At 40.2% G+C, this 15,455-nt stretch overlaps 1 protein-coding gene across 2 annotated transcripts; it reads right to left on the reverse strand.

Moving 5' to 3' along the window:
* Nucleotides 1-1,059: 1,059 nt before the first annotated feature.
* Nucleotides 1,060-13,604, reverse strand: svopa (SV2 related protein a). Of its 2 annotated transcripts, none has more exons than XM_027009320.3 (16): nt 13,407-13,604; nt 10,722-10,882; nt 8,102-8,187; nt 7,769-7,867; nt 7,492-7,563; nt 7,220-7,344; nt 6,981-7,044; nt 6,309-6,434; nt 6,088-6,216; nt 5,363-5,436; nt 5,115-5,191; nt 4,831-4,935; nt 4,633-4,744; nt 3,558-3,639; nt 2,516-2,605; nt 1,060-2,018 (listed from the first exon to the last, which is right to left on the reverse strand). In XM_027009320.3, exons 1-16 carry the CDS (start codon nt 13,454-13,456, stop codon nt 1,803-1,805), a joined length of 1,668 nt encoding a protein of 555 aa, XP_026865121.2. In that variant the 5' UTR covers nt 13,457-13,604; the 3' UTR covers nt 1,060-1,802. The 2 variants fall into 2 exon arrangements, with proteins under 2 accessions (XP_026865121.2, XP_026865120.2); XM_027009319.3 differs by having other exon boundaries at nt 10,722-10,885; nt 13,407-13,603.
* Between the last annotated feature and the right edge of the window lie 1,851 nt (nt 13,605-15,455).

A 15,455-nucleotide genomic window follows, 5' to 3' on the forward strand; every position in this document is an offset into this window, starting at 1 on the left:
GTCATTCAACAAGGTGAATTCATTTCTAGTGAAATCCAGTTAATTTTCAACTCGTATACCAAATGTGCTGAACTGAGATGGCACCGAAAGAATCGATGCCACCCGTGCACAGCTTCACACTATACCCTGACCTTTAAATTGACTCGGCAATGAACCCTAATCCCAGAAACAAAGCTCCTCTCCATTGTACAGATACAAGTGAAAGACGGTGACGGTAATGAAATAAACCAAGTAATCTGTGATGAAAGAAGGGGAGACTTCTATGACGGTTGGGGATGGACCTACCACGCCTCTTCTGTCTGAATGTGTTGAGGGTTAGGGTTAAAACAATGGCAGCTTTGATTCTTAATTATTTAGTTGAGAAATGTGTATCATATTGAACAATTTCCTGTATTGTCCTCCTGTATTATATGTGCAAATAAAATGATAAATATAATAGAAAAAAATAATATATATATATATATATATATATATATATATATATATATATATATATATATATAAAATAGAACTCGGCAGTAAGTATTCTGTAACATGCTAATTTTATATATATATATATATATATATATATATATATATATATATATATATATATATATATTGCCTTGACTTGGCTGAAGCCATAATTTTACTGCTATAGGATTCTCTCTGGGTTTTCAAAGGATGCTTAACTTTAATAAGCAATGACTAGTGTGCGTTCATATTCATTATTGAAATGACTGTGGGTGGCTTGCTGCTAATTGGAGACACCATGCTAATGTGTTGACCTGTCTGGCAGAGCAAGCCCACTAAATGGGACCTGAGGTCTGTGAGAGGTGCTCTCTGACAGGGTAGAATGTTGAAAACGATAGCAGATATGACATTCACGACATGCTTCGATCCATAGACGGAAACTAATGAAGGGAGTGTGAACAACAAGGTTTCTGTGGTGGACTGCGAGATTTAATTTGAAAGAGACATTTTTGTGGTGTTTTTTGTTTTTTTGGTGTGGGCAGGTGATGTGTGGTGAGGCTCTTTTATGTAGTTAAATAAACACCAGAAATCATGATTTTACACATGTTGTAAGTCGTTCATTTATCGCCCAGCAGCTTCACTTCTGCACGTTAATTTATTTACACATCCCTCCATCCAAACTAAGTCTCCTTCAGAAAAAATAGTGGAAAGGTCAACAGTAGGACTAATGTAGGGCCTACCTACTGGTTACAGAGAGAGCCATTTAAAACAACAGTGGAGGCAGCTATGTTCCAGGGCACTTAGCCTATCAGTCTCTGACTTATGAGACCATGTGAGACAGTAATTCCACAACCCTCACCTCCCTCCCAAATAAGCTACCATGGTCAACAGTGAATGCAGGGTAATGGGGAGCAGTATTAGCAAAACCTTATTTGCTGGCCCCTAAGAGTATTTTTTCATAACACTAGCTTTTTTGGTGAAGTATTCCTTTAATGGTGAATATTATGAACAGTGGGTGGCTGTGAACTCAGGCTGTTGTCTGAAGTAATACTAACATGGGTGGATCACTGCCAAGGAGCTTGTCATATATCCTGCACCATTGTTTTGTACAGTCCAGATACACTGGCCCAGTGTAGAGAAGGTTGCTCAGACACCATTACTGGCCGTCTGTCCTGGATCCATGCTCCGCCCTTGAGTCACATGACTAACGAGACCACCTTTGCCGACTGACTCTTTCTTCACACATACCCAAAACCATAATATGAACATTCCTCCCCCCACAACCTTTGACCATTTCACCATTTCTCTTTCCTGTCTGTGCTCCAGCTGTCTTTCGTCTACCGCCTGCCTCAGTCTTGTGATCCGGAGCTGGAGCGGTGAGTACTGTCCGGGCTGGGGCTAGTGGCTCGGCCCATCATCTCCTGACCCCACTCCACTCTGTGGCTGGACTCCTGCAGACCGCGGCCCGTCGTCTCGATGGGCAGTGCGCAGGACGCGGCGGCAGCGAGCAGGCAGCAGCAGCAGTACACGGATAGCGTCAGGTACACGGACGACTCCAGCATCACCTGCAGGGCAGAGCAGGAAGCGAGAAGCTCAGGTACACCCTGTAACCCATGATTGCCACTCCACCTTTGCCAGAGGCACTGACCGTTAGTGGGTCAGGCAGTATGCAGTGATAAAACCGTTCGTACAACCCATCAAACCCAAAAGTTATGTTGATGACTGCAATTAATTTGACACGTTCATTCTAGATTATTCCAAAGATGATTCCACTTTATAATTTGTGGAAATTCATTGTTGGGTTAACATATATCTAACCACATGCTGAGAAAGGTATAATAGAGAACAAATATTTTAGATTAACCGAGTGAGAAAACCTTGCAGGATTTGACCCTCGACTAGGAGGCGATGTTGTGCTGTTTCTGTAAAATGGCCCTGATATAGTTTAGCCTAGGCTGACCTTTACTGAAATCAAGACACATGCTGTAAATCCATCATCTAGCTTGCAGAAGTATTCGCATTTGTCAGTGTGAAAGAAGGCCAGTAGCTCTAGCTACAGCACCTGTGCCACAAAGGGGGTGATGAGTGCTCCCACACGGGCCATACCACTGCTTGTACCCAGACCAAGGGCTCTTGTCGCTGTTGGATACACCTGGGGAAGGAGGGATGGAGGAAGGAGGAGAGAGAGAGAGAGAGAGAGAGAGAGAGATTTACATTACACTAAGCAGGACATAAAATATCAATATCCCAGCTGGCACTCTTTAAACTGTAAAAGGTTTGACTATACAGTAAAGTAAAATAGTTTTAAAAAAAAGAAATAGAATGCTATTTCAATTAAACAGAATGCAAAGTTTTCAAAAAATTTTTAAATGTGCTATTGGTGGTGTTTTAAATGTGTAACCAGGAAACATACCTGGAGTACCCCAAATATTCAATGAGTGGACTTGAACTATCAACCTGTATAGTATGCTGATGTCATATCTCAATGAATGAGTGCTGAGTACTGTGCTTTATATGAAGAGCAAGAAGTAATATGTATATAAATACATATATATGTCTCTGCATTTACAAAACAAGAACAGGTATGTATAGTAAGAAAGGACACCTGTTTAAGCTTAGTTTAACGTACCCTCTAGAATTATTAGGGTCCTTAATTAACATAAGTAAACATTCTGGATTAAATAAATTTTAATGTTTTTTTTTCTTTTCTTTTTTTTGAGAAAATTATATATCTTAACTATGAAACCACTTGTCACTGAAAGACTGTGCTGATACATTTACCCGTTTCTTACCCATCTTTACCCAGCATGGCAATAATTCTAGAGGACACTGCACTTAATGACAATTAACAATACTAACTATACTGCGATACAACTAATTAACTTTGCTGTGCTATATATATATATATATATATATATATATATGCAACAGCATCATGTCAGAACTGCCTACAGGTGGCACTGTGTGTAATTGGGTCTTATCCTTAGTAAGAAATTCCACTTAGCCAAAATTGAAACTATGGATAAAACATTAATAGTGTAATATAACTGAAGCTTATGTTAGCATCGTGACATCAGTCTTAGGGTGTTTGGGCAACCCCTCACCTCCGGTGTATAAACGTAAGCTGCCTGAAAGCCTCCAGCGATGAATGCTCTCGCAATGAAGATCAGAATGGTTAAAGAGGTCCTGGAACAGAGATAAGCACATTACACACTGCTACATTACACACACCTACAACATTACACACATCTACATCATTACATACTCCTACATCATTACACACTCCTGCATCACACACTCCTACAAAATTACACACTCCTACATTACACACACCTACATTACACACAACTACATCACTACACATGCCTACAGCATTACACACATCTACAGTATTACACACTCCTACAACATTACACACACCTACAACATTACATACACCTGCAGCGTCAGGTACACCCAGTGTTACATATAGCATTACATACTCGTTATACACACTACATTATGTACACCTAGAGCACTATATTACATTATGCACACCTGTACGTTATGTTATGTACACCTATAGCATTATATACATCTACAGTATTACATTCTCCTACAGTATTATGTATTCCCGTAACATTTCTTACTCCTTCAGTGTTACATACACCTACAGCATTGTGCATACCTACAACATTACATACAGCGTTACATACATCTCCAATGCAGTAACCACTGCTTCCATTGCTCTTCCTGTTCAGTATTTTGCCAATTGAATCATTAAAGCATTGCACAAATTGATAAAAAAGAAAAGACATTCTGGCAAAACATCACAGCTAAGATGATAATGTGTGTTGCCAAGAGCCTAAATATATCAGCAGAAGCACTAGGGGGGCGGTTCCTGGCCCTGGACTCACTGCTGTAACTCTGTCCCTTCTACTGGTCAGTTCACTATAACCCACAGTAGAGGCAGGAGAAAAAATATATATATATTACCTCACATTCAGTTATCTCCTAATTTAGCAAAAATCAACATTTCGCAGTTGACACATCCATTTAGAGTAAAAAAAAGCATTAATCAGACATTGCAAGCACCATCCTGCCAGTTTCTATATAAAAACATCACGAGGGGGAGGGAGAGTACGAGCAAGAAAACTTAGAAGGGCAAAAGGGAGCGTGGGAGGAACACTCCATCTCTACCTGCCTACACAGGCATAGAGCGGCATGATGCAGATCGAGAAGACGAGGAAGCACAGCGCCATCGTCTTCTTCCTCCCCAGCCTGTCGATAACCCACAGGGTCACAAGAAGACCTGCGATGATCAGCAAACAAATGTCTTTCAGTGGCTGTTGAATGGTGTGGATAGCTAGGGTGACTGCGTCGAGACAGAGAAATTACCTGGGAATTCAGAGAGTGTAGTCCAGAGCAAGTCTTTGTAATCATCCGGATTGAGATATTTGCACTCAAGGTTACAGCTTGGCTCAGTCTTACTACCTTTGGCCTCTAGGGGGAGACAAAAAAACTCATTTGACTCATTTTGATTTTACTCATCTGACTGCTCATTTAAAATAAACAGGACTGGTAACGGAAAATATTAAAATTACAAAAATATTAATTAATTTCCCAGGAAGAGCAGGTTTGTATGATGTTGCATCAGTTGTAAATCGCATGGGATGACTTACCTCCACAGGCCCCGCCCTCCTGAAAAAGCTCTGTGGTCAGTAGTACAAGTCCATAGTAGGAGAAAGCATTAGAGAACCTGGAACAAGCGAAACAAAAGAATCAGGGTTCGGGGGTCCCTGTGGATGGGCACTGAAGACTGCGGCTGAAGACCTGGTGTGTACAGCACCACTCAGTTTAGTAAATGCATATGTTTGTGATTTGTCATGTAGAGGACTGTGAGAGGATCAGAGAGTGGTGCACTCCTCACCATATGAACCAGAGCAGAACTGTAGTCCAGCGGACGTGTGGTAAGAACAGGTCCTTTATCTTCCCTCTGTCCTCCTGACAACACACACACACACACACACACACACACACACACACACACACACACACTTCTGGGCTCTACTCTAACACACAACATTTAAAATTACTAGAGCAAGACCTTAGCCACATTACCTTACTAATCATCTATTACAATTCCTGATTTTCAACACTTACACAGTTTTCATAATTTCAGCTCCAAACTTTTTTTTTAAAAAAAAGCTTCCATAGTCAAGTCAAGTCAAATTTATTTATATAGCACTTTTTACAACAGCCATTGTTACAAAGCAGCTTTACAAATGTCAGAGTCCAAGCCCCAGTGAGCAAGCCAAGGGTGACTGTGGCAAGGAAAAACTCCCTAGAGCATGAGGAAGAACCCTTGATCTTATAAATAGTATTCTTGAACATCATGCATAGTTTTTTACCTATGGATTACTACACATGGTCATAACAAAGGCTGGGACTATCTGGGACTCAAACCTGGGTTTGACAGGAGGTACATGTGAGCTCTGACCACTGGACCAAAGAACCAGATGCCTGGCACAGCAGCCAGAGAGCACCCATTTACCCTTCCTAAGTGACGGTCTTCGTCACGTCGGCATAAAGATGGAGCCTCAGTTCAGTTAGTTTGAACAGAGCAGAATGTGATGTGGAGATGTTATACACTACCTGCCTGGCCACTATGAGCTTGCCCAGTGGCATTGGGACCCTGTTCTCCATGGCAATGCGTTTGAGTGTGTTCAGAGCCTTCTCCTTGTCCCCAGTCAGAACGTCATAACGGGCACTCTCTGGCAGCCACTGCATATAACACACACGTTAGAAACATGAGGACCCGGCGGCAAACAAGGGGGAGAATTTCGGGAGGGTGTGTCTGTGTGTGTAAAACATACGAAGCAGAGGAGGGCGAAGATGAAGAGTGGGATGGTGGACAGGGTGAGCAGCCAACGCCAGCCCAGTGTGGGCATCACCAGGATCGCAAGCAGCACTTCAAACACTGTGCCCAGAGCCCAGAAAATCTACACACACGCACGCACACACACACGCACGCACACACGCACGCACGCAAACACGCACGCATGCACACACACGCACGCACGCACGCACACAAACACACACACACACACACATACACACACACACGCACGCGCACGCACGCAAGCCCGCCCGCACACACACACACACGCAAACACACACACATACACACACGCACGCACACACACGCACACACACATGCACACACGCACGCACACACACACACACGCATGCACACGCACGCACGCACGCACGCACACACACGTACACACACACGCATGCACATACACACGCACGCACGCACGCACGCACGCACACACGCACGCGCATGCATGCACACACACACACGCACACACACACACACACGCATGCACATACACACACACGCACGCACGCACACACACGCACACACAGGCATACACAGGCATACAAAGTAAGTATTTAACACAATGCAAACATGACAGAAAAGACACATATCACAACCCAGATAACTCATACTTGAATGGCACTCATATGCTTAATTCTGATACCTCAATCAGCAGAATGCACGTGGCTCGGGATTTCATGGGGAGAAACTCGGCATACAGTGTCACTCTACAAATGACAAAAAAAAACAAAAACACATTAAGGATGACTATAGGTGGATCCATGCCACAGGAAGGATTCTAATACTCAAACATGACTCAAAAATAAGGAGATTTCATAACATTTAAGGGGCAGCTTGACAGCATTAATGATATCAGGAAATTTTCTATTGACCGCCACGTACGACTGAGGAGCTCCTCCGATCCCAAAGCCGACCAAGGCTCGAAGGAACAGGATCCATCCATAAACAGGAGCGAATGCGCTGAGGATCCCATAGAAGAGAGTCCACAGGACACTCATTTTCAGACCCTGGAAAACACACACACACACACACACAGAATACATGTACATGCACATACATACATTTTATAACAAACTGTGAACTGCATACATATGTGCGTCTATTCTATAATATTGCTTATGACAGATCATTTAAAATATCTTGCTAATACTTACAGTTTTTCGCCCGTACCTATCAGATATGTTCCCCCATAATGAAGAGCTGATCATCATTCCAATAAATACAACCTACAGCAAAGAGAGAGAGAAAGAGAAAGAAAGAGAGAGTGGAGAGAAGACCACACAGACAGAGAGTAAAACAAACACAGACAGTAAGCAGCTTCATTTATTATTGCAGAAAACCATTTCTCCCTTCAGCGAGGGTTTTCCTAGTAGCACTGCATGTGCCTCAGGGAGGAAGTGGCTGTTTTGGGTGGTGCTGTTGTAGTAGTACCGACGTGAGCAGCGCCACCTCCCAGCTGGGCAGCCTCCACTCACAGTGCAGCTGCGGCGCCAGGACACTGAGAATCATCATCTCCATGGCATCCGCCATCTGCGCGCACACACAATAAAAAAAAAACAACAAAAAAAAAAACGCCGGGTTAAGGTCAGTGGTGAGGGGCATATGCCCACCCTCACTACTGCACTGTCAACACCAACATTTAATACTGCAGAGCAATGGCAAGCACTAGCGCGGACGCCAGCTTCCGCATAGAGCACCATTAAGCCATTTCCTGTCAGTTGTCCAAGTGAATGTTTGAGCTCGGGGTGCAGAGTGGGGCTTTACCCAGGAGAGGCCTGTGATGATGGAGAGCTTCCACTGAAACATGCCTAAGCCAATGGCCTCCACGGCATCCTCCACCATGAACGTATCTACGGCCGGATGACAGCATGCACACAGATGAAGCATTAGTGCATACGCAGCAGAAACACATGCTAATGGATAGATACATCAACACAGAATTTGTATGGAATTTCAAAACTCATTTCAATGAACTGTGATAATAAAACTATGCACAAATATCAAAGTATTGACCGGATTTAATGTGATTTTAACAGCAAGTAGCAAGTACACGTTTCTTCATTAATAAATGTGGATTGACTGATTTTACCATGTGGATTTTATCATTTGTGTGATATGTGGTACTGGCGTATTTTAACTCGTTTGCATATGACTGTCACGGTTGGGCCCTCCTATCATCCGTGTTCCATGGTTTCCTTGTCATGTTTCTTCCTCCATTCTCTTCCAGTCCTTGTTTTGCTTTTGACCGTTCATGATTTGCACCTGTGCCTTGTTTGGTGTTTATCGGTTCATGTATTTAAACCCTGTCTTGTGGCCTTTGGCTTGGTGGCTCATTGAATGTATGCTGGGATGTTTTTGAAAGCCTGTGTCCAGATGGCTGTGAGTTGAACTGTTGTTTTTGTTAAATCATGTCTGTTTATGTAATTCCTAGCTTCTTTGTAATAGCCTACTTTCCCTGTTTGCCTTTGTGTGTTTTTCTTTGTTTGTAATGTATCCCTGTAATCTCTGTATTGGCTCAATGACCCTGGACCATTATAACGACTCTGAATCTGGATCTGCCCTAATAAATCTCACTCTTCTCCACACTTGCGCCCGCGTCCTTACCGCTCACTGTTACAATAACATTAGCAATTCATAAAAACAATGCCACCTGAACCTGTCTGATGTTAAATGTCCCGGTAAGAAACTGATGTGTCTAACAGCATTTGATCACACATGAAGGAAAACATAATTCTGCACACACCCCCATTTAGCTAACTGTCAAATTTATTTAAAACATTTCTGGTGTGTTTGAACAAACTGTTTTGTCTGTTTGATGGCAAACTTTGAAACTGAAATAACAGGAGTACACGAAGAGGAAGATAACCTGCTTAAGAAGGATCAGAATGCCACAAACATTTGCAATGAATAGTGCAAATTTAGGTGTTATAGAGGAAGAATGTTAAGATTTTGCTGCTCTGCCATAATTTAGAAAAAGTATTAAATTAATCTTAGTGAAGGCTACAAACGGGTCACATTTTTTTATAACTTGGTTTAGTCTGTCTTGATGTGGGTTTTAAATATGCAAGGCCTCATTTACATGTCAGTTTTGATTGGCTTTCACCTTCGGGCACAAGTGAATTAACTGCAATGGTAAGGTGACAACGGTGAGCTAATTATTGCCACGGTAACATTTATTACACATTTTGCCTTTTCCTTTCGCGGTCGGGTTTTATGAATCGGCCCTATGTCATTGCTTTAAAGTGTTTCATATTTATCTATCACTTCACAGATGGAAGTAATGTATAGTTTCAAGTTTAAAGATGATATCTTTATATGATCAGTTGATCATATCTTCATTGAATTAACTGTAATTTTACCTGTGTATCAAGCTTATCAAATTAGTCCCACTTTTTAGAAGATAGTGGATTTGTTTATTCCTTGGTTGAGGATAGGTATTAACTTTACGCTGGCTCAGGCTGGCTATATACTGGGAGTTGAAATTTGCAGTACAGACTACAAGCTGATTAGCACAATGCAAAGTTTGCATGCAATGTGCTGACATTGTGGACTGATTTAATCATCCTTAATCTGTGGAAACCTGCATCCCTATATACTGTTCACTCAAAACTGAAAGCAAAATGCCATTTATGGTGTATTTCATTTTCTAAGGGGACACACATGGATGTCAAATACACACTAAGCACTGCACGAGGTTTTTTTTTTTTATCAGATTTGTCTTTTTGATAGACTTTTTAATCATATTTACTTTTAACAAAAGTGGCATAATGCTGCATATTGTCATGTAAACATCTCTGAAGTTCTCTAAAATATGTGGGAACAGCAATATCAAAATCAATGAAACGGGCAATGTGTAATAGTGCTGTCAGTAGCATGGTCTATTTATTTATTTTGTTTGTTTATATTAAAATAATATATAATGAGCTACTGTATATTATGCTTTTGCCCAAATAGCACTTACTATTCAGTGAACTGATAATGTTGCCTTGTTTTTGGCTTAGTATTTGTTTAAGGTAACTTTAATGCTAAAGCTGTTGCTTTTAGAAAAGGAGACTCAAGTATCAGTTGTGATCCTTGTACAAAAGAATAGTGTCTAGTTTACCAATTTAAAGTGATATCCCATGAACAACCGGGAATTTAAATTCATGTCTTTTTGGTTTAGTTAAGCATTTGAATTAGTGGCAAGAGTCAGTTGGAGTCATGCAAAGCTCAAATACATCATTCTTAAGTGGTTTCTAGTCATTTACTTGGGTAAAGAATGTGTTAGGTTGGCCTTAATCAAGCAAAGACAAATGTCTAATGGGGCAAACCTGGCTTTTTTTTTTTTTTCTACGCTGTTTCTTTACACCTAGTCAATGAAACGGTAAACAGGACAAGGCTGTACCGTCAGTGGGGTTGGCGAACTCTCGGGGTACCGGCGCTCCATCTTCCAGAGCTGCAAACCCCGTGTCCGTGGGTTCTCCCTCTGCCTGCACCATCTGATCCCTCGTCCTACAGTCATCCTCTGAACGACTGCTCTGACCGGTATGCCGAAACTTCACCACACTGCTAAAGAGACAGGAAAACGGACACACCATCAAGAATTTAGGTCACATGATCCAACAAATCTCAGTCAACAGTTGTTCAAAATGGTTTGTATGTTGTAATGCATGTAGCTTTTTGGTTTTGTCCAGTAAATGTATTTATTTCAACCCTCCCAGCACCTGACAAACACAAATATCCTCTGTTCCTTGTGGTGACGTATTCTTTCATTATTTACAGGAAGACCATCAGCTTTCAATGACTTATTCTGTCAAGAGCAAGGCAACTGCAAAATAAGCCATCAACTGCCTCCTTTCTCTACAGTATTCTGCCATTATTTATCAGCCCTCAGCATTCAATGATTCATCCCCCTGAAAATATTAACTGCCAGCATATAAATTAGCACAAACTTCTGGGGGGAGAGAACAACTACAGAACTGCATTGGCTCAGAACGAGTCTGTTACCAAGGTGACAAGAGAACTGCCTGTCTGGGCAAAATTGTGTTCAGATCAGGCAGACAGGAAAGGGAGAGTAGCCTGAGATGTAATATGTGAAGAAAAGCTTCTCGCCTCTATTGTTATGGAGAGGGGGAAGGTTCACTAGGCCTTTATGTAATGGCCCTAATGTCCTGGCACATGTAAGGAAAACCTTAACTTGTGTATAAGTGCATTCTCAAGGAGCCGGGCTCTATCCTACAACCACAATAACAAAGGCCTATAATCTTCAGACCAATAACCAAGTGGTCATCCTAGATAGTCATCTGCTCTGCCCCAAACCTAAAAGAGCACACAGCTAACTGAGGTCTCTTGATGACCTAGTATTTTAGATTAGATTTGAAATTGGAACTTCTGAAATATTAATTAGCTAGACCAGATGAGTTAGGTTAAAGTTGGAACCAAACTCTGCAGCTAGAAAGATCCAGGAGACTCACTTTTCCAGAAAAAGGAAGAAAAGTTAATAAATATCTAAAAATTGATTCACAGTTCTTTTCTACTGATCTGACACAAGAGGAAGACCTCTATAAATAGTTTGGTGCTAATGCCTGTAATTATTGTAATTCACATGCAAGGTTTTTGAGGGGCACCCAATTATCCACTGATCTAAGACCAGTTTGATGGAGCAGGAGAGCACTGTGTCTAATAACTGTAATCACGGTGCTCATTGTCATTTTGTTCGAAGAAAGCACTCATGCAGAGACAGGCAATGTAATTACACAGACACCTTCATTTAGCCCCATTTACAGTACAACTGCCTTGATCAATCAAGCAGCACTGCTACAACAGTGAGCTTGAATGCAGCTAACAGCAAGGCTGGGAATTCTAACAGAACAAAATGGGAGGAAATGCAAACAGACTCACAGGTCTAGCCTGACAACTATCAAGCCCTTCATGACATGACATGTGAGCTGGTTAGGCAAAACAGCCTGAAGTGACAACTTCATTCAAGCATAGTATTAGACACAGTACAAACACAGACCCTGTCTGTTAATACCAAGAATAGTATTGCAAATTTCCTCCCAATGAACCAACCACTTAATCACATAGTCAGTGACATTTCCACACTTTTGACTGTGACATAACAAGGATCTGATCTCCTGCACTGGTGGTCTCGTCTCTCTGAACTTCCAAATCACAAACATGGCTCTTCATTGCTCATTTCTAAGCTATAGCCACTCTACCTATCCAGACCAAATGGTGAAAGTACTGATATCTGGCTAGTCTCAGACAGACTTCTTAGTTAACAATCCAGTTAACGCTGAGTTTTAGATTAAACTACAAACTGAATCTGATAACTTCCTTAACAAAACCATATTCATGTTGGATTGAACAGTTTTTATGTGGGATTCAACCTGTGGAAAAATAGCTTTAATAATACATGTTGAGGTCAACATGCAGTTTTAGGGATATTACATAACAAAACCAAACAAAAATAATCATGTAAAGAAGCATAGTCTGTAGGTTAATTCTACTATTAAGACAGCACAAGAACTGAATTAAGCGCTCTGTATAGCACTGCTTAATATATGGACTACGTAGCGTCTGTAATGGGTACATACAGCTTCGTCAAAATGACGATGAATAAGAGTTTGCTCACGACAAAAAAAACCACTTAAGCGCCGCCTATTTCGGATCTTACAATCATTCCATATTGATGAAAAGCCCTGTAGACGCAGGGGTCGTTTTCCTGCGTTGTTTACAAAGCAGACTAACTCCTTCCCATACGCCTGCGTATATGCCGTTTCTTCATATAAATAATAAAAAAATAAATAAATAAAAACGCTCTACAGCTCATATATATATATATATATATATATATATATATATATATATATATATATATATATATATATAAAAACGATTGTCGAATGAAATTATTTGCTGGAAATATAGATGAGAAGCGTCTATAAGCGTTAATCAGACATTTATGAAATAAATATATAACCTCTCATGATATGAACAGTGAAATAGCAACGCCTTTTGGTGAAAATGCATTTAAAAATGGCTCACGTAGGTTCAAATGAATGAAAAACATAAACTATACACTCACGGTAGCTGCCTCAACTGGAACAAATCATCGTCCATTATTATTCTGTTCATCGGGGTCCCAGTTTCTTTGTTTCATTGCCGTTACATTGTTAGCGATCCGTGATTTCAGCACCATGGGCTTGTGGACAGCGGACAGCTCAGTTGTGGGCCATAGGCACAGCGTCTACAGCGGTAGGGGCGGAGTGAACTGCAACGATGACCAGTCCTGTTGAAACCATGCAAGGGTCGAAACCCCCACGCAGATCTGACGTAGGATGATTAGATAATAGGCAAATAGAACATGTAGTCCTAATCCACCTAGACTTGGACTAGTAAATAAACATCAGTGAACCTGACCCGTTACAAAACCGTCATCTTTTAAGTGCAATGGAATATTTAATTCATAAATTAATCATTTAGTTCATAAAAATGCAGTAGCATAACAAACTGAAAACTCAGGGCAGGAAAGGGGACAACTTGACTTAAAAAAAGACTTGTAAAAATGGGTAGGAAAAATTATTTCAGGCAAAATTTGAGATCTCAAAAATGTAGAAACATTATAAAAAAGTCCTCACAATTCAGTAAATAGCACATTAGATTGTTATATTATTGTTTTGTTTGTTACTCAAAGGGTGATTCAAACTACAGTGAAAGAAAATGTCCACATGCAGTATCAGACATTTAATGAAAGTAGATCAGACAAATGTATTCTGCTGCCAGATCTACGCAATCCCTTCCAGCATCCCAGTAAAGAGCCCATGACAGTTACCTTTATGCAATCCCTTCAGTATCCATGAACCACACAAATTGACCTATATCTTCAAGGCTTACAACTGGTTCCATCACAAAAGGTGACAGAACAGGTTTCTTACAAGAAGAAAAAAAAATGTATGAAAAAAAAGATTTTTAAACCTTTCATTTTCTAGTCTGTTGACATCAGGTGAACAGCCTGAATGTTAGTGAAAGACACAAAAGACTAAATAAATAAATAAATAAATAAATATACACACACACACACACACACATATATATATATATATATATATATATATATATATATATATATATATACACACACACACATATACATATATATATATATACATATACATACATATACACACACATACATACATATATATACATACATACTACATACACACACACACACACACACACACATATATATATATATATATATTCTGAAATATTCATCTCAGTTGGTAGTGAATAGGGAACAGAGCACAAAGTCCTTACAGCCATAATTATCACATAACTATAATATAAAAGCAACAATTGTCTTCAATAGACAAATAACACAAAAAAGTTTTTGAAGTTTTCAAAATTATTTTGGCCATAACTCATACACAATTGTATTTAATAATAGATATGAAATCAGATCACAAACCTACCAATTTTGTATTATTTCTTTTACACAATGGTTGAAAAATTACTGACAAACTCAAATTTGTTGCTACCCAGGAAAAAAAAAGCAGTGCTTCAGAGCAAAAGCTGCCGTTTCTTGCCAGCCGTGTGGTCGTGGCTATGTGCTGGTATTGGCAGTGTTGGTCATCTATCAGAACAGTGTGATCAATGGTCAGGCTAAAATGTCTGTCAGGGAGGCGAGAGCTGGGCTCTCTGAGGAAATCATTAAAATAGATGAAAAAAGAAGTTGGGCGGGTTCATGTCACAGGAATACTCTACATGTCTTTTTAATCTTACACAAAATAAAGCTGTCCTTCTCTTTCTATATCATTGTAACCACACACACAAAAGCTTTTAAATAACTTTCTAAGCTATTTATATATTTATTAGTTCTTTAGGTTACATGGTGAGATATACATTCATGAATGCTAAAAACACAAGTATGTCAACAGATATTTAAAAGTAAATAATGTTAAAATAAATAAATAAATTAAAAATTAAAAGCTACTCATTTTAAAACAAAAATATTCCTTGCCACCATCACTCATGGCTTGCTCAGTGGGGGCTTGGGCTTGGACATTTGTAAATCTGCTTTGTGACATCTGTTGCAATAACCACTATATAAATTAATTTTGATTTGGGCTGC

This window comes from Electrophorus electricus, chromosome 1 (genome assembly GCF_041902795.1).
Source record: "Electrophorus electricus isolate QZ-2024a chromosome 1, ASM4190279v1, whole genome shotgun sequence".
Classification (NCBI taxonomy): Eukaryota; Metazoa; Chordata; class Actinopteri; order Gymnotiformes; family Gymnotidae; genus Electrophorus; species Electrophorus electricus.